Source organism: Orbicella franksi, chromosome 13 (assembly GCF_964199315.1).
Source record: "Orbicella franksi chromosome 13, jaOrbFran1.1, whole genome shotgun sequence".
Taxonomy (NCBI): Eukaryota; Metazoa; Cnidaria; class Anthozoa; order Scleractinia; family Merulinidae; genus Orbicella; species Orbicella franksi.
Genome location: NC_138157.1, coordinates 3,239,948 through 3,257,819, shown reverse-complemented (window position 1 = coordinate 3,257,819; position 17,872 = coordinate 3,239,948). Strand labels below are relative to the sequence as shown.

General features: G+C 42.2%; 2 protein-coding genes and 1 pseudogene across 2 annotated transcripts in view; 2 read left to right on the top strand and 1 right to left on the bottom strand.

The window, feature by feature from the left end:
* The window catches only part of LOC145466391 (uncharacterized), a 343,779-nt gene that overhangs the window by 24,193 nt on the left and 301,714 nt on the right, over positions 1–17,872 (top strand). The gene's annotated exons all lie outside the window — the stretch shown is intronic.
* On the top strand, positions 3,411–5,091 carry LOC145466038 (uncharacterized; annotated as a pseudogene).
* LOC145465789 (endoglucanase A-like) lies at positions 7,946–15,189 on the bottom strand. Its single transcript, XM_081449547.1, has 5 exons — positions 14,897–15,189; positions 10,527–11,456; positions 10,032–10,204; positions 9,409–9,631; positions 7,946–8,768 (listed from the first exon to the last, which is right to left on the bottom strand). The coding sequence occupies exons 2-5, from the start codon at positions 11,439–11,441 to the stop codon at positions 8,199–8,201; spliced, it is 1,881 nt and encodes a 626-aa protein (XP_081305673.1). The 5' UTR covers positions 11,442–11,456; positions 14,897–15,189; the 3' UTR covers positions 7,946–8,198.

Genomic DNA, 17,872 nt, shown 5'->3' with positions numbered 1-17,872 from the left:
AAGCTAAGCTTCCACTTGAATTATAACTGTACTGTTGTAAAAATAAATTATCTTAAAGCGAGGCGGTCGTTTTCGTTTTCGCCTTTTAACAGGCAAAATCATTGACTATACATAGCACATGATGAAAATAAAATAAACTGACGTAGGCTAAGAAATACTGTATCATTCCCGGGGCACTCGAGGCTTAGCAAAAACAAAAAGAAACATATTCGGCCCATATAGGAACGGGCTATGTTTCGCGGAATTTTCTTACTTTATTTTGAGCAGTTCTGGGGTTGGATATCATCTGGGAGCGAACCATTTAGAAGCAAGTAGGCGGCCATAGGTGATTATATAGGTGATAATTTAATAGCTGTTTTCAAGGTTAACGTTTCTCAATTGTCTTACAATATAATCGAACATGTATGTGAGGTCTCACCCACATGTCGGATTACACTGTAATGCAGATGGGAAACGTTACCGTAAAAAGGGCTATTTCGAATTCCCGCATCGGTCAAGTTCCGGCTTTCCTACTGTCAGCTACAACACCATATCCAAACTCACTTTTAAATTTTCCCTCCAACTTCCAAGCTAGTGAACAATATCCGAGAGGTATTTTGCGTTTCCTGTGGCGTATTTTTGTGAGTGTTCATGTGTGCCCCTCGACGAGCGCGAAAAGGGCAGTTTTCGGAACGAGATAAAAATCAACTAAATTTTAATTATATAGTAGTATATAGGGGGTTTAATGAATACCGTTTCGCGGAGGGAGGAGTATTTCCCCGTTTTGCAACCCCCAGCTTTAAGTCCGAAGCTCGCATGCTCGCTTCGGTTGAACCTGGGGGGTTGCAAAACGGGGAAATGCTGAGTCCCTCTTTGAAACAGTATTCATAATCCCTATATACTACTTACAACAACGGGGAAGGAGAGGGAGTAGTATATAGGGAGTCACACAAATACTTTTTCGCAGAGGGAGCCTTATTTCACCGTTTCGCAACCACCACCGTCAAGTCCGGCCCTCACAAGCTCGGGCCGGTTGAACCTGGTGGTTGCGAAAAGCGAAATTAGCTCCCTCTTTGAAAAAGTATTTGTGTGACTCCCTATATACTACTAACAACTAGGGGTGTGGGGCTGCCCCCACGGTAATTGGAAACAAGCGAGCCCGCTGTTATACGTCCGAGCCGCCATGTCTCGAGCGCCAAACAAGTGCGGGTGGCTGATGCGGGGCCGGAAAGAATGCTGCCAACTTTCCGTGGCCATTCAAAGCCTCCCTCCAGAGCTTCGTGAGATGATTCTCAAGGAGTACATCGCGATAAAAATTAAGGAAAAAAAGGAAATGGGTTGGGACAAGGTCCACGAGCATATTTCAAAACTCCCTTTCTGCCAATACATGCAGCAGATTGTGCCAATGATAATTTGCTTTGAATATCTGAACTGCTCTTTCGAGGGTTGTTTTTTCCCCTGTTTCGAAAGGGAGGAAACTCTTCATAAAGCATCGCTAAGCCCGCCGATGGAGTTAATTATTCCTCTCATAGAAGCCAACCATGATTACAAGAATTTTTTAAAAGTATGCTCCTGGGATGGTTATGATTGGCACGAGTGGTTCCTTTTTGGCAGGGAGCGTTAGCGAAAAAAAAAGGCGGCGACGATATAACCTCCGGTCGAATTAACATTTAAAAATCCACGGCTTCATTTGCATATTATAGAAACATGATTGTCAGTGTTCACTTGATTGCGTTTCTTGTGAATGAATATTTCACGCCTGAGTGGCAGAGACACGTGCGTGATATTACACGCGAAGTTGTTGATTGCTTTCATGACGCGCTTCCGGTTGTTTAAGGCCTTCAGACAATAGCTTCCTGTTGCGAATTACTGAATGGCTTCAGTTAAAGCTGGTTGCATTCCTCTTGGCTTCAGTTGAAGCCATCAGGAATTTTCAAAGCCATCAGGAATGTTGAAGCCAAGAGGAATTTTACAGTCAGATTTCTATTTTTTGTCCACAGTTTGTTAGAATACGGCATTTCTTCTCGGCCTGGTCAATAAAAATAGCACTTTTCACCTTTTTTCGAGGAAAAATTTGGCACGAAACGCGGTACAACAGAGAGATTTCACTAGAGCGATAAAAAGAAACAGCTGATCAAGGGATCTTCCCTATTTCGCACTTGACTGCGGCCCCCTCTCTACGCGTGAAGGTAACGCGGTGTAACGCAATCATCTGTTTTTAATAAGACTAAGAGAAAGTTTCGTGTTTTTTCGCTCAAAATTTAGTTCAAATCTGCTGTTTAATCCGCAATTTTTGTTCTATATTCTTCCCGAACCTGGTCCCGAACCTGGTTTCTTATTTTTTCGATATCTGGCTGGATTGGATTTGTTTGTATTCGCGCGAAGTTCGAGCGTAAAGTCTCTTTAAGCTGGCGATATTTCTGCATTTCACGTGTGATCAGTTGAAACTCCGTGTCAGAAACCCGATTATCATTAAGAGCCTGTGAGACAGAGCAGTTTATCGAGTCACGTTTTGCAATAGCCAGAGAGTGGATTCTCGAGTGCTTATTAACTTTGCGTTCAAGCTTCTTGTTGACAACGGACAGGCCAGTGGAAACCGCGCCAGATAAAGCTGCTATCCCGGCAACAGGCGCGCCGACAACAATTCCAACACCAGTGAGTGATGTTGCAACAGCCCCAGAAGACAGAGCTGCCGTGACAGCGCCAAGGCCAACCACGGAATAGTGAAGCGCTTTCCGGGCTTTTTTGTATTTTTCCAACACAAGCCTGTAATGCTCGACCTCAGCAGATATTTCTTTTTCAATTCTGCTTATCTCGGTTAGCCGGAAATTCTCGGCATTTGTCGTTTCGGGAAGACTTGGATAGAGTCTTCTTTCATTCTCGGCAGGCGGCGCGCTTGGTGGACACAGATTTGCCGAAGACATTGCGTATATATAGAAATTTAATTTAACTCTAATTCAAAAAGAAGAGGGAAGCCCTTGAAATCAAAGAGTTCGCCATTTTCATCTTTGACGCTAATGGTGATGCTATTTATGAACTCGTCTGTAGAACAGTCTCGCAAAACCTGTTGCGGAGAAGCCTGGTAGCTTACTTTTTCATAAGGTTCCCCCTTCACATCAAACAAGGCTAATACATTGACCTTTTGCCATTGAACAGATTCCGTTCTGTGTCGATCAAATTACAATGAATAAAATATGTCGTTGGGGCTGTTAGCCTTTTTACGAAAGTTATAAGATCCAACTTTCGCCCAATACCAAGCAAACCGGCTAAATCGCGATCAAGTTCTATCGGTTTTGCCTCAAAAGTTTTGATTGCAAGCTGGCCAAGAGGTTGGTTTTTTTGTGTTTCCAACTGTCTATAGTGATATTTGTCGAACAGACCGCCTATTTGTTTTTTCATGCTTTCTAAATTATAATACCCTGGGGGTAATTTACTAACTGACAAAGCTTTATCTTTGTTTTTATCTCCCAAGGAGGCCGAACCTTCCTTTTTCAGTGTCCCAGCTGTTGTACAAACTGCAAGAAATGAGTTTCATGAAATCGACTCGCGGTATTGGTTTTTCAAAATATATTGTCCCTCCGTTCTGTTGCGTAACAATAGTGAGAACAACCATTTTTATATTCAACAAATAAAATTGTGTTCAAATAATATGGCAAATTTGTGGAATGGTCCTGCGTTAAAAAAAGCGGAGGCGGCGAAGAAAAAGGCGTGGACAAACTTTTTAAACCGCTTCCCCAAAGCGGACAAAAGCCGGTTCGTTTCGCAAGGAAGCGTCGACGAGAAAAATAACGTGACCGCGGAGGTGTTTTTCAAAGAAAACGAAGACTCGTTTTAAAGCGTCTTCGGCTCAGACAGAAAATACTGGAGTGCGGAAATGAAAGAAGCGCTTGGTTTGGGCGACAGCGGTGGTTTTCCTTATCAACTGTCGCCACTTGGCTCAAAAGTTTCCCTGCCCATCTCTGCGGTACCTTTCGACGGCAAAGCGCCAAGCTTGAAGAAAATATTCGACGCTCAAATCAAAATCTACGTCACGCCTGACCAATATTTCACGACAAAATTCCGAGAAATATTCCAAAAAACCAGACTCAGGCACACTTCTGGAACCGAAGCAAAACACTGGTTAGGAGGGCCTGACATGAAATATTGGCCGCAACAGCTCAACTTCGCGGTTTTCTGCGCCACACAGGGGTGCGGAGTTTCTCGCGAAATCTTTGACAGCGGGATGAATCTCCCCCCGCAGATAAGAGCTTTTTATATCTTCCACGTGTATTTCACGGTCAGGCGAATTTTGTACCAGCTAGGAGGTGTTCAGAGCATAAGCGCTTTGCCCGGAGACCCGACGTTCGACGAGATGAATAATCATTATGACGTTGCTTCGTACAAAAGGATATGCGGCGAGTTCGGCATGGACCCCTCAAGCGACTTTAGGTTTACTTCGGGTGCAAATAGTGGTTTGGGGGTGTTGTATGTTAAGCCTTAGGGGGAATCGCCAACAAAAACAGATTATAAGTATCCTGGGTGGAACAAGTTTAGCGACGATGGTGGAAAACTGATTAAGGGGGACCTTATTGAGTTTATACGGCCTGATCTTTTTGGAGATCGGCAGTTCGACTGGTTTGCACCCAACACCGCGAATGGCTTGACCCAGGCGGGCTTGTCGAGAATCAACCAGTCAATCGAGGCTTTCGTTTACTGCATCCTGGGCGCGCAAGTCAACGTCCGCAGCAGCATTCTCGGTTCTGGTGGCCGGGCGAAAGAAGCCCAAAGCGAGTTCCTGGAGCTGATGGAAGACGCGATAAGACAGCCCGACTTGGCCAAGAGCGTGCAAAGGTACCAGCTCGCGGTGGATCAAGCGAAGGTCAGGCTCAATCTCGCTGTTGGCCTGGCTCATGCCCGCGCAAATGATAATAAACACAGCAAGCACAATCGGCTACAACAACAAGCTGAAACAAGCGGTCTCCGGGATGAAACTGGGGGTCAACAACGAGGTAAATCCTGACACAAAAAAAGCTGGGCTCAAACTCATGGCAGGCGGCCCGTCAAAGATTAACCCTCCCAACAGCCACCCGTCCAACCCGATACACAAAGCCGCAACGGCCGAATCAAGGAAACCAGCTCCGTTCGAAACTCAACAAGCGCAAAAAATAGAGCCCGAGGCTCCAGATAAAACGTCACAACATGAAATAAACAAAACAGCGGTAATTGTCGGTGTAGTTGGATTATCGGCGTTGCTGTTCACGGCTTGGCGGTAAGTTAACGCTGCTTCTTAAGAAATTGTTCTAACAAAAAGGCCACCACGGCAAGAATAAGCAGCCAGGTGTGCTCGGCCAGAAACCCGACGACTTGGCCGGCGGCTTTGAAAAGAAAGCTCACAATCGAGCCAATCAGCCCGGGCAATATGGAAGCGAATTTTTTACCGAGCTCTTTTTGCCCATTTCCCAAAGCCTTACCGGTGGCTTTCAAACTTCTGGTGAGGACCCCGATGACAGCGCCGACTGTGATCCCGGCAGCAATAAATATTGCCGTTAGCGTCACCCCATATTTATTGAAGATGTCTTTCACTCTTTCCCAAAGAGACTTCTCCACAGTGGCATCTCTCCCGATTTCTTCAAGCCTGGCATTAACTCGTCTGATCTCTTTGTCACGCCAGTCCACTCTTTCTTCTGCCGCACCTTTTTCGTAAGGCGCCGCATCTTTATCGTTCATAATCTCAAGGTCTTTTTCCTGCGCCTTTTCCAGTTCTTCTTTATCAATTTGTAGAAGTTTCATTTCTTTTTCCATGTATTCATTTCTCGCGCCAAGTATTGCTTGGAACTCTTTTTCTTCTTCGTCCAGTCGTTTTGTTTCTTGATCAATAGCTGAAATCTTTTTTTCGGCTTCTTGTTTTCGTTCGGGGGAAAAGTCCGTTTCTTCATTATCCAACAACTTTCCGAATTCAAACTTCCTTCTCTGCTCAAGTGCTTCTTTTCGCTTATTTATCGCTTTGAGAGCGTCGCGCGCAGCTTCTTTTTCTTTTTCTGCTACATCTACCGCTTGCGAATCTTCCAGCACCTGAATGTCTTCATCCAACATTGATCTATCTTCTGCCGCTTGAACACTTCCCTCATATGCGCTTCTTGCCTTTTGATGTTGTGTTTCAAGACTTCCCAATTCTCTTTTCAGTTTGTCAATTTCCTCTTGTGAACCTTCTTCATTTTTAAGAGCTTCGATCTGTTGTTGTTTCTTTTTCATGTCTTCTCTTATTTCATCCATTTCCTTTTTATTTTTTTCTTTCTGCGAAGCCTCGTATTGCTTCTCTTTGAGCTCTTTCCGCTTTTCGTACGTAATTTCTCGAACCTTCTCGTATTTGGAAGGCCCGAGAGCATCTTTTATTTCTTTTGAAAGGTTTGGATTAATCTGATCTTTTCCCGTTCTCCTGTTTTTGGTAAACAGGTGATACGTTTTTTTGCCAGCTCCAAACATTTTGACTTGGAGCTTCCCCTTCGAGCTGTATGAAACCTCAAGCTCGCTTGAGCTCATGTCCGGGTAGATATCTTTTGTTGCAACCCACGCTTGTTCACTCTTCGAATTTTTAGGTCTGTGCGTTTTCCCAAGCTCAGATATTCGTCGAAATACTTTGCACAAATATACAGAGACCTAGTATGGAACCGCCATGTTGGTGTACCTCCGCGGTACGCCTACATTGCGGCCGGAAAATATTGTAAACATCTGGAACTTACTTTGGCTATCTAGGCGACTGATTATCTGTACTGAACAAACAAACATTTACATGAGCACTCTTCCTAATACTTTAACTTCTAAATGGGCTAAAAATCACGGGATAAGTATATGATTTCGACAACCGCGTTCGTAGATCGATGTCACGCATCGCCATAACTATGAAATTAAAAATGTCTCGCTTGCTTGAGAAACGCAAATAACAACGGCAAAGGCTAAGGAAAATAGACTGAAACGTTTATAGGTTGATATAAAGATCTTGACTCATGTTACACCCTAAAGACTTGCAAACGAGTAATAAGCTATTAATCGATTCCAAGAAATGCAATCAAAAGCAGAATAGCTTAAGCACATCAATTCGATTGAATTTCGTACAACTTCAAATGCAGAACATTTAGCTCAATTGCAATATAGCTAGTGTTTCTCAGTATAACGACTGCCTGGGTACACGCAGCAAAACGTCTAGTTTCTTGGAGGAAGGAGGAGGGAGAATGGGGTGGGCAGAGGGAGAGAGGGGAAGAGGGGTAGGGAGAGAGAAATGCTGGGTACATTGAACTCAGTCCAGTTGGGCTGTACGTTTAGCTGTAGGACGGATTCAATTGCTGTTTTCAGGGTTATCAGAATTTGGAATAAGTAATGTAACAGACTCACTTATACCGAAACATGACAGGGTTGTTTGCCCTCGTTGACTCGTCTAAAATCCCTAGCCTGGAGACCATGCTGACTTTTCTGCGCTAATTTTCAAAGCAGGGTATTTCTTTCTATACGTTTTACCTCAAAAAAAGTCGGTGACCCCCTTTTCCTTGGATTTCAAACACACGAAACTCACTTTCTGACTGCAGTCTCAGGTCTTTGTATAACATGTATAAGAATTTTAGAAGATTTGTCTTTATTATACGCTTCGAGTTAAGAGCTTCGAGTAAAACTGTTTAAGGGTTGTGGGGTGAATAGGCTATTATTACTGCTGTCATATCACGTGGGTTCCCTTAATTCAACCCCAGGCAACCAGTTAAAATGATGAAACAGGACATCGAAATAATCAAGTTAATCTTACGTGATTAACTAAGACCTAAGGTGGGCTATTTTGGGTCAACACTTACTCATGTATATACGCTTGCGTGCCGACAGTTAAAGATGTGTCGAATCTCTTCCCATAGCCTGACGTCTTTCTGAGACAATCTGTTTTACCACTGGCATTGAAATATCTAGCTAAATTTAGGCCAATAGCATCGCTATTCAGGCTAAGCGTAGCAATTTTCCACTATTCGTTGATCGCTATTCGCTATTCGGATATTCCAGAGACCCTAGACAGAGAGCTAAGGAATTTTTTTCATCAGTGCTGTCGAACACTGAAGGGGTTAGGGGATGAGAACAAGATGAGTCACATTCGTAATTCCCTCAAGTCTTTATTCACTCATCCCTGCTAATTCTACAATCAATGCAAAAGTAAACTTCCCGTCACCGTGCGTTTTCATGAAAACACTTATTAGTCCGGCACAAGTCTAAGATTTTGCAAGCTGTTGGAGCCCGGCTACGGCAGACTGGAACCCAGCGTTGTAATCTGTCGCGACCTCGTTCATTTGGAAATTCGTCCTATCGTCCTTGTAGTGGTCATTTTGATCAGGACCGCCGACTAACGCGCCTTTTAACTCATGTGCATTAGGTTTAGTATCGTGAAAGTTGCTCCAGTCACACTTCTTGGGAGGTGATGGGCAGGAACTGGATCTGTGATGGGGCCTTTGAGGTGGGTTGTGACCAAATCCAACTACAAAGCTCCTCCCACTGTCGCCCAGCATGTAATCAATCTGTTTCTTAGCAAAGTTGCGGTAAACCCACGGCTTTATACCGTAGTCAGCGGCAACGAGAGCCAGGAATGCCATATTGGCTGCGTAGCGGTTTGATCCCCATTTATCACGCCAGGCAAGGCCTTTCGGAGTGTAAGAAACACTACCTCCAGGGAGCCATTTGTCCAGTGATGACTTGATGTTTTCCGCGTAGGATTTCTTTTTAGTTAATTCAGCAAGTAGGAGCTGTACTCCTGCCGTTTTGTCGTCCCACGAAAAAGCCCAGGGCTGTGCAAGGTGAAAAAAGAAAAAAAAAAAAAAAAAATTTCAGCAACTATGCAAATTAAAAATTTGCTTCATTTTCATTTATCACCACTCACCTCATCGAAACTACATAAAAGAAGACTAAGATTAGAAAGTAATTATTTGTAAGAGAACATTCTAAATGGATTGCATGCGATTGTAAAGGTAACGTAGATATAGTTAATGAAAAAAACAAACAAACAAAGAACAACAACAACAATAACAACAAACAATACTAGCAATATACGTTAGGTACCAGCAGCTGAAGGTCAATTATTTTTTTCATTCTTCTTTTTGATAAACTTTTAACCTTGATAGAAAACGAAACAAATTTCCTGACTGTTTAAACTGATTTTTATGATCTAGGATACCTTACTTGGCTTTGTATGGAAACAGATTTTCCCTTAAAATGGTTTGAAAGTTTAGATCAACCTGGACCGAATCCGTAATTTGCCTGTCATAAATAAGACTCGAGTAATCCTAAAATCAGAAAAGAAATCTCAGTCAATTAATTCCCTTCTTCTGAACGCTTGTAAATTTAAGAAATTCCAAGAATTTCCAACTACTGCCGTTGCTTTTCGTTGACCAGAGAAAACACTTTCTCGTTCTTGCCAAACATCCAAACCTCTTTATTCATTTTAAACTTCTCGTAGTACTGCTCGGCTTTTATACGATATTTCAGACTCTTCGTTGCCCAATACAACCAAGCTGCTCCCCAAACCAACTCGTCTTCGTCATTGCTTGAAGGGTAGAAGTTTTTCGCGTCGGTTATGGAATCGCTGTATTTTCCGCGGTGCTTTTCTGCAAAATCATAGAGTTGCTTTGCGTGCTCCAGAAGTTTGTTCGATCTGTAACGTCAAAACGAATATCCAATGGTGAACTCGTGTAAACAGACTCGGTTTTTCCTAGACAACATGTTGAACCAATAATTTATTTAAATATCTATAAGAATAACTGCACTGTAATGTTCTTTGTTTTTACTTCTACCAGGAGTTATACAGTGTCAACAGCGTAAATGAATTCTTTTCATTGAGAGCACGTGCTAAAAATATGGCTCGCTCCATAATTTAGTGCCACACAGTAATAAATCGGAGTCAAATTAATTGGGATAATCATTCGTGTCATGCAGATTCAATATTCAGAATCGAAATTTTTGTAGATCCCATCAGAGCGAATTTTGAAGACAAAGATTCCTCTAAAATTAATATGAAGACGCAACTCCGGTTATCTTTTGTGCTCTTTACTTACTTTGCTTTGTTAGCTTTAAAGGCAATTGAAGATGCCGCCAGGGCTGCCGCAGTTTCAGCGGCCAGATCTGATCCCGGTTTCTGTGGCGTGATTTTCCAGGCGGGACGCTTCATATTATCAGGCATGTCCTCTGGTCTGCCCCAGTAGGCGTGATCGATATCTCCATCACCAACCTGCACATATAGTTTAGACGCTGGTCAAAACTTTGATAGATCAAAAACTGTTCATAGAAATGGAAAATAAAATATCACTCCTGCTACTTTATGTTAAATACATATTCAGCTCTCTTTCGTTAATTCACAAGTACAAGTACATAAACAAAGTCTTGAGCGCGTGATGGACAGGATCGAAAATGACAAACTTATAAAGATAACAAAGAGGAAACAATTAACCAAAAATGCGAACTTGAATGCCAAAGCGAGTTACAAATCCGAATTGGTTGGCGTGAAGTGGTTGAAATATAAAAATTTTTGGGCATTAGGTTAATACACTAACCTGGCCATAAAATTCATATCTTTTAGTATGCGCCTTTATGAAGTAGTCCGCGGCCCACTCGATACTATTTAGCATGTGACCGTACTGACCAGCGGCTATGTAGGCCTTCTTGTATTTCAATAGACCCCAGGCTAGCACGGTGACAGAGGAAGCCATTGGAAAGCCAAACTTGACGTAATCGCCCGCGTCATACCATCCTCCAGTTAAATCTACACCAATCTGTTTGCCGTCTTTTAGTGCCGAATCCTTTCTCCACGGGACGCGGTTGTTCTTCGGAAGCTTTCCAGATCGCTGAGCTTCATAAAACAGAATGGACAACTTCAGCACTTCACCATAGTTGTACCCACCGAGCTTTAGCGGTACGCCTATTGTTGGTTTTGAAGTCGGGCGCGGGCGTTTAGTGCTAGTGGTCTTCGGGGGTCGAGTAGAAATGGGGCAATTGGTGCTTGGAGTGCAACTAGAGCCAGGAGAGGAATTGGGACGCCCTGTCGTGGGTCTCGGAGCACTGGGGTCAGGCGTTGGTGGTTGCCCCGTGGGAGTCGCTCCGCGCTCAAAATTCACGGTCCCTATGGGGACATCTGCATCCGTAGTCTTTTCTGCTAAAAAAAACATTTGTAACTCGTCTCCTGTTGACAGTTTTTTGTTCCAGGGCATATTTACCATGGTGTAGACCCGGTCGTTTTCCTGTCCAGTGATTTTCGCTCCCCAGATTTTCAAGTTTGGAGTGCGAACTGGAAACGAGAGCCTCATAGTCCAGCCCGCCTCACTAACGTCTTTGTTCATTTTCAGTTTGATCTCTCCTTTGAAGCCCTTGTTCCATTTGTTAACAACCGTGGTGTAGCCTTGTTCACCGATTGTTGAGGAAAAACATTGGAGAGCAAGGATGAATGGGAAAACTGACAGCACCCGCATCATGTTGAATATATCTATCTGAAGAAAAAAAAAAAGGAAGGTTGATTCAACCGATTCGTTGGTATTCTGATTGCACTCGCGTCTCCAAAGGATGTAACGCGTCTCTGGATCTTGTCTCAGAGAACCGATTCGATTGTCTTAATTGCGTGGTATCCCGTGCGCAGTTTTGTCCACAGAATGATCTGCCAGTAATTGACAAGAATTGGGTCGATCACGATATACACACCCTATTTTATGAGAATATTGTTTTTTATTCCTGCTCAGACTGAATATTGTTATTTTTCTGCCGATTTTACGCTGAAAATATTATTGTGAATATTCTCTGAGATTATAGGAATTCAAGTGGACTATGTCGACACAAAGTTAGATTATCTGTCCTAACTAACATGACTTTGATTGCGTTGAAGTAATTTATGAGCCATATTGTAGGCCATAAAACCTGATATGACAAACATAACTTATTGCAGAAAGATTATTAGCTCGAACATAAAGCTAATGCTGTTTATTTTGTTTTTTCGGCTGGTTTTGCCGTTTAGGGAAGGAAGAATTTTTGTACAGTTTATATTTTTAATTTTCGCGAATTTCAACCTCCATATTCTTATAAAGTATAATTTTGTAAAAAAGAAAGAGTGTAATGTTAAACCGATATATTTAGTTTCCGCATGATTTTGGAAATACTAAAACAGCTTTATCGCACATTCATGATATTGCTCAATAGAAAATGCGCCCATCTGCGTGTGCAAGTCAGAGAAAATGATATAGGCTAGCTAAGAGGGCTAATTTTGGTTACGTTCTCCTGCAACTGGCCGTTGCACTTGGATTCATGGACTTAAAAGAATGAACTCTTAAGCACACAGCTGAAAATAATATCACTTTGCCCGATTCGAAAGAGAAGTAAATCTCAGAAGTAGGTCATCTCGCGTTTTGTTCTGAAAAAAAAAAAAAAAAACCTCGAATGAAATGAAAGGAGACATGGTCGTTTCTACACGGAGTTTGCCGAGGTCTAAGCTTGACTGACTGGCACCATTCATTAACTATCGTTTTGAAAGAATTATTAAACAGAAAACGCCACCCCGGCATAAATCAGAGTCTATTTCATTTTGATGGTCTCCTTCGGCTTTTACCGGGTCCAATATAGCGCATACCACGCGTTACGCACCAACAAACCGCGTCGACCAGTTGCGATTCTACTGTTTTTTTTCCTGATAATTCGTTTTTCTTCTGTCCCCGAGGCACTTGAAATAAGTAAAACTTAGACTCTTTTTTTCTTTGATGAAAGACCTTTTCCTTAATGATTTTGTTTTTCTCTTTGGATCCGGAGGTGCTGTAGAAATGTTTTGTAATTAATGAAGAAAAAAATTATTGGACTTCCTCAGGCCTCAATTCTGTGAGAATTGCTCGACATATAGTTTTGAAGAAAAAATTTCTTTCAACCGCATCTTATCCGCATTTTACCATCCTCCCCGTTATCTGGTCAATTGATTTTACACAGACTCGGAATTGCTAAAGTTGGAATAAACGAAAATTAAGGAAAATGAAATTTGAACAACTATAACGCAGACTGAAAGACTAAACTAAACTGACGCCTGAACAGGTTGTTCTTACCGATACATGCGATGCATCTAGAAATGGCTACGTTGTGATATTCCATGAACAAATTAACCCGACAAAGAAACGTTTCTTTTCGGCAGAAACGTGTTGTTCAACATATAGCTTCAAGTAATAAAAGATTATCTAAAACCAATAACACACCTAAACAAATAGAGTCAATTACAATATTTAGAGAAGACGCCCCATCAGCCTTGACTGGTTTTCATGAGGGTCCTCCATCCCGGCGCCTTCCCTTGAAGATCCCGAAACGTTTTCGCACCCGAGAAGCCGTTACAAAATCTCAAACCCTATATGATTACAGAGCTGTTTTATTCACATATACTAAATATGAACAGAGGTTCCCTTCATAGAAGAAGTTTCAGGGGCTTACACCTTTGGGTACGTTTTTAGATACAGATTAAGGTGGCCGAACACAGTTTTCGCGCGCGCTTTCGCTGATGCAATTCAGCGCGCGCACAAGGATTGCAAAAACAAACACGCCGTCAATAGAGCGATCATTTTATTTACTCAACACCCGCACTATCTGTGCTATTTTTCTCTATTATTGAACGCAGTGAATTGATGGCTTTAGTTTTTTATTACAAAGATATGTTAGAAAAGCTAAGGATGCAAAGAACCCAGCATTTCTCAGCTTCTTCATTGTTACCGAAAGAACCCAGTTAAATGCAGCGTATGCGCAGATGCTCGAAAAATTGAGACCGATTGCTTTAGCAGAAATTTGCCAATTTCTAACAATCCAGTCGATAGAATTTCAAGATATTTGGCAAAAAAAAAAGTTCGGAAAACACGTAAATGATCTATCACAAATAAACTGAATTTTGACATTGGGAATTTTTAATAATACAGAACATGCAGTGAAAACAATTTACTGCGAATTACGAAAATCGTTATGTCAAAATTTCATTACAACAGTGTTGACAGAAGGGATTTAGTGTCAATTCGTAGTGGGCAAATGATGAAAAAAATCTAACGACTGAACCATTTTTTAAGCCTTTTAACCAGCCCCGTCGCCATGGCAACGGCACACACCTTACCCAAAATGCGAGAATAAACCCTTATGTGGTTAAATTTGACTCTTGCAAAAACTGGGCGCCAAAGCATAAATAGTTTAAAAGTAATGGTGAATTAGGCATAGGCACTTGAAAGCTGTGTTCGGCCACCTTGAGTAAAAATGGCTGTGCGGGCCCTAAATGTTTCCGGGCCTTTCGAGAAACGGACCCTGGTCGAATTGGAATTTGGAATGTTGGTTTTTATGGAGGGAGGAAAATTGGAGAACCCGGAGAAAAACCCTCGGAGCAAGACGAGAACCAACCAAAAACTCAACCCACGTATGACATCGGGACGGAATAGAACCCGGTACAACGGGTGGGAGGCGAGCACTCTCCGAACTGGCCACCCTGCTCCCCAGGGAATAACAGCAAATTTTATTTTAAATCGTAACTGAGCTAAACGATCAAACTTTTTCAACAACCACTTTGGCGTGCGACGATAATGTAAAACATAGAGCATAACAATCAAACATTAAAATTTGCGGCGCAAAATGTTTGAACAAAACGCAACCATGGTCGATCAAATAGAACTGAATAAAACAAGGAGAGAAGTCTTTTTATGTTTGCCTTAATGATAAAACGTTTACACCAATTTGATCTCACTGACAAGGTTGAATTTAAAATGCTGAACCTAGCTCTATAGCCGCTTTTGTTGGGATTAAATTCTGCCTTTTATCGACTTAACAGGTATAAAATACATGCCTTGAAAGAATTAGCGAGTTCTTTTTATATCATTTCATCCCAGCCTACATACTATTTGCTCATATATATTACCACTCGCTTATGTAAAAGACTTACCTTCAAACAGAATGATATCTTCGTTTGGTTAGTTGCAGCAATTTCAATCCCCGATTTATGTGCTCAATTGCAAATACCGCTCCGAGATCTCCCAGACAGCAGTGCACCTTACCAAACAAGTACCAGACTTCAACGAAGTGATGTTTATCCAACTGCGACTGATGTCTTTGTACTGGATAACGTTTTTTCCGTTTTAGTTGGCTGGGCAAATCAGACAGTTAGCACTAAATTGAACTTTTTATCACCCTTTGCACTCTTTGTTTTCACAGCAGCTCCGCACGTGCAAACGTTGTGCGTCATGTAATGGCATTAGCACCCACGCGTGTAACGAGTCCATATCAAAATATTTAAATAAGGAAAAAATCAGGTCTAATCCTCAACCGTGTGACACCTTAGCGTTAACTTAAAGACAACTAAAAAAGGTGTCAAGTCACTCCTTTATTTGACGATTGTTCCATGACGAATGCATATGGGCTTGAAGTGATAAACGTAGCACGTTCAAGCAGTAAGGTCGTGAAAATAAAAGACACTGATTTGGATGAAGCTAAGCTTCCACTTGAATTATAACTGTACTGTTGTAAAAATAAATTATCTTAAAGCGAGTCGGTCGTTTTCGTTTTCGCCTCTTAACAGGCAAAATCATTGACTATACATAGCACATGATGAAAATAAAATAAACTTTGACGTAGGCTAAGAAATACTGTATCATTCCCGGGGCACTCGAGGCTTAGCAAAAACAAAAAGAAACATATTCGGCCCATATAGGAACGGGCTATGTTTCGCGGAATTTTCTTACTTTATTTTGAGCAGTTCTGGGGTTGGATATCATCTGGGAGCGAACCATTTAGAAGCAAGTAGGCGGCCATAGGTGATTATATAGGTGATAATTTAATAGCTGTTTTCAAGGTTAACGTTTCTCAATTGTCTTACAATATAATCGAACATGTATGTGAGGCCTCACCCACATGTCGGATTACACTGTAATGCAGATGGGAAACGTTACCGTAAAAAGGGCTATTTCGAATTCCCGCATCGGTCAAGTTCCGGCTTTCCTACTGTCAGCTACAACACCATATCCAAACTCACTTTTAAATTTTCCCTCCAACTTCCAAGCTAGTAAACAATATCCGAGAGGTATTTTGCGTTTCCTGTGGCGTATTTTTGTGAGTGTTCATGTGTGCCCCTCGACGAGCGCGAAAAGGGCAGTTTTCGGAACGAGATAAAAATCAACTAAATTTTAATTATATAGTAGTATATAGGGGGTTTAATGAATACCGTTTCGCGGAGGGAGGAGTATTTCCCCGTTTTGCAACCCCCAGCTTTAAGTCCGAAGCTCGCATGCTCGCTTCGGTTGAACCTGGGGGGTTGCAAAACGGGGAAATGCTGAGTCCCTCTTTGAAACAGTATTCATAATCCCTATATACTACTTACAACAACGGGGAAGGAGAGGGAGTAGTATATAGGGAGTCACACAAATACTTTTTCGCAGAGGGAGCCTTATTTCACCGTTTCGCAACCACCACCGTCAAGTCCGGCCCTCACAAGCTCGGGCCGGTTGAACCTGGTGGTTGCGAAAAGCGAAATTAGCTCCCTCTTTGAAAAAGTATTTGTGTGACTCCCTATATACTACTAACAACTAGGGGTGTGGGGCTGCCCCCACGGTAATTGGAAACAAGCGAGCCCGCTGTTATACGCCCGAGCCGCGATGTCTCGAGCGCCAAACAAGTGCGGGTGGCTGATGCGGGACCGGAAAGAATGCTGCCAACTTTCCGTGGCCATTCAAAGCCTCCCTCCAGAGCTTCGTGAGATGATTCTCAAGGAGTACATCGCGATAAAAATTAAGGAAAAAAAGGAAATGGGTTGGGACAAGGTCCACGAGCATATTTCAAAACTCCCTTTCTGCCAATACATGCAGCAGATTGTGCCAATGATAATTTGCTTTGAATATCTGAACTGCTCTTTCGAGGGTTGTTTTTTCCCCTGTTTCGAAAGGGAGGAAACTCTTCATAAAGCATCGCTAAGCCCGCCGATGGAGTTAATTATTCCTCTCATAGAAGCCAACCATGATTACAAGAATTCTTTTAAAAGTATGCTCCTGGGATGGTTATGATTGGCACGAGTGGTTCCTTTTTGGCAGGGAGCGTTAGCGAAAAAAAAAGGCGGCGACGATATAACCTCCGGTCGAATTAACATTTAAAAATCCACGGCTTCATTTGCATATTATAAAAACATGATTGTCAGTGTTCACTTGATTGCGTTTCTTGTGAATGAATATTTCACGCCTGAGTGGCAGAGACACGTGCGTGATATTACACGCGAAGTTGTTGATTGCTTTCATGACGCGCTTCCTGTTGTTTAAGGCCTTCAGACAATAGCTTCCTGTTGCGAATTACTGAATGGCTTCAGTTAAAGCTGGTTGCATTCCTTTTGGCTTCAGTTGAAGCCATCAGGAATTTTCAAAGCCATCAGGAATGTTGAAGCTAAGAGGAATTTTACAGTCAGATTTCTATTTTTTGTCCACAGTTTGTTAGAATACGGCATTTCTTCTCGGCCTGGTCAATAAAAATAGCACTTTTCACCTTTTTTCGAGGAAAAATTTGGCACGAAACGCGGTACAACAGAGAGATTTCACTAGAGCGATAAAAAGAAACAGCTGATCAAGGGATTTTCCCTATTTCGCACTTGACTGCGGCCCCCTCTCTACGCGTGAAGGTAACGCGGTGTAACGCAATCATCTGTTTTTAATAAGACTAAGAGAAAGTTTCGTGTTTTTTCGCTCAAAATTTAGTTCAAATCTGCTGTTTAATCCGCAATTTTTTTTCTATATTCTTCCCGAACCTGGTCCCGAACCTGGTTTCTTATTTTTTCGATATCTGGCTGGATTGGATTTGTTTGTATTCGCGCGAAGTTCGAGCGTAAAGTCTCTTTAAGCTGGCGATATTTCTGCATTTCACGTGTGATCAGTTGAAACTCCGT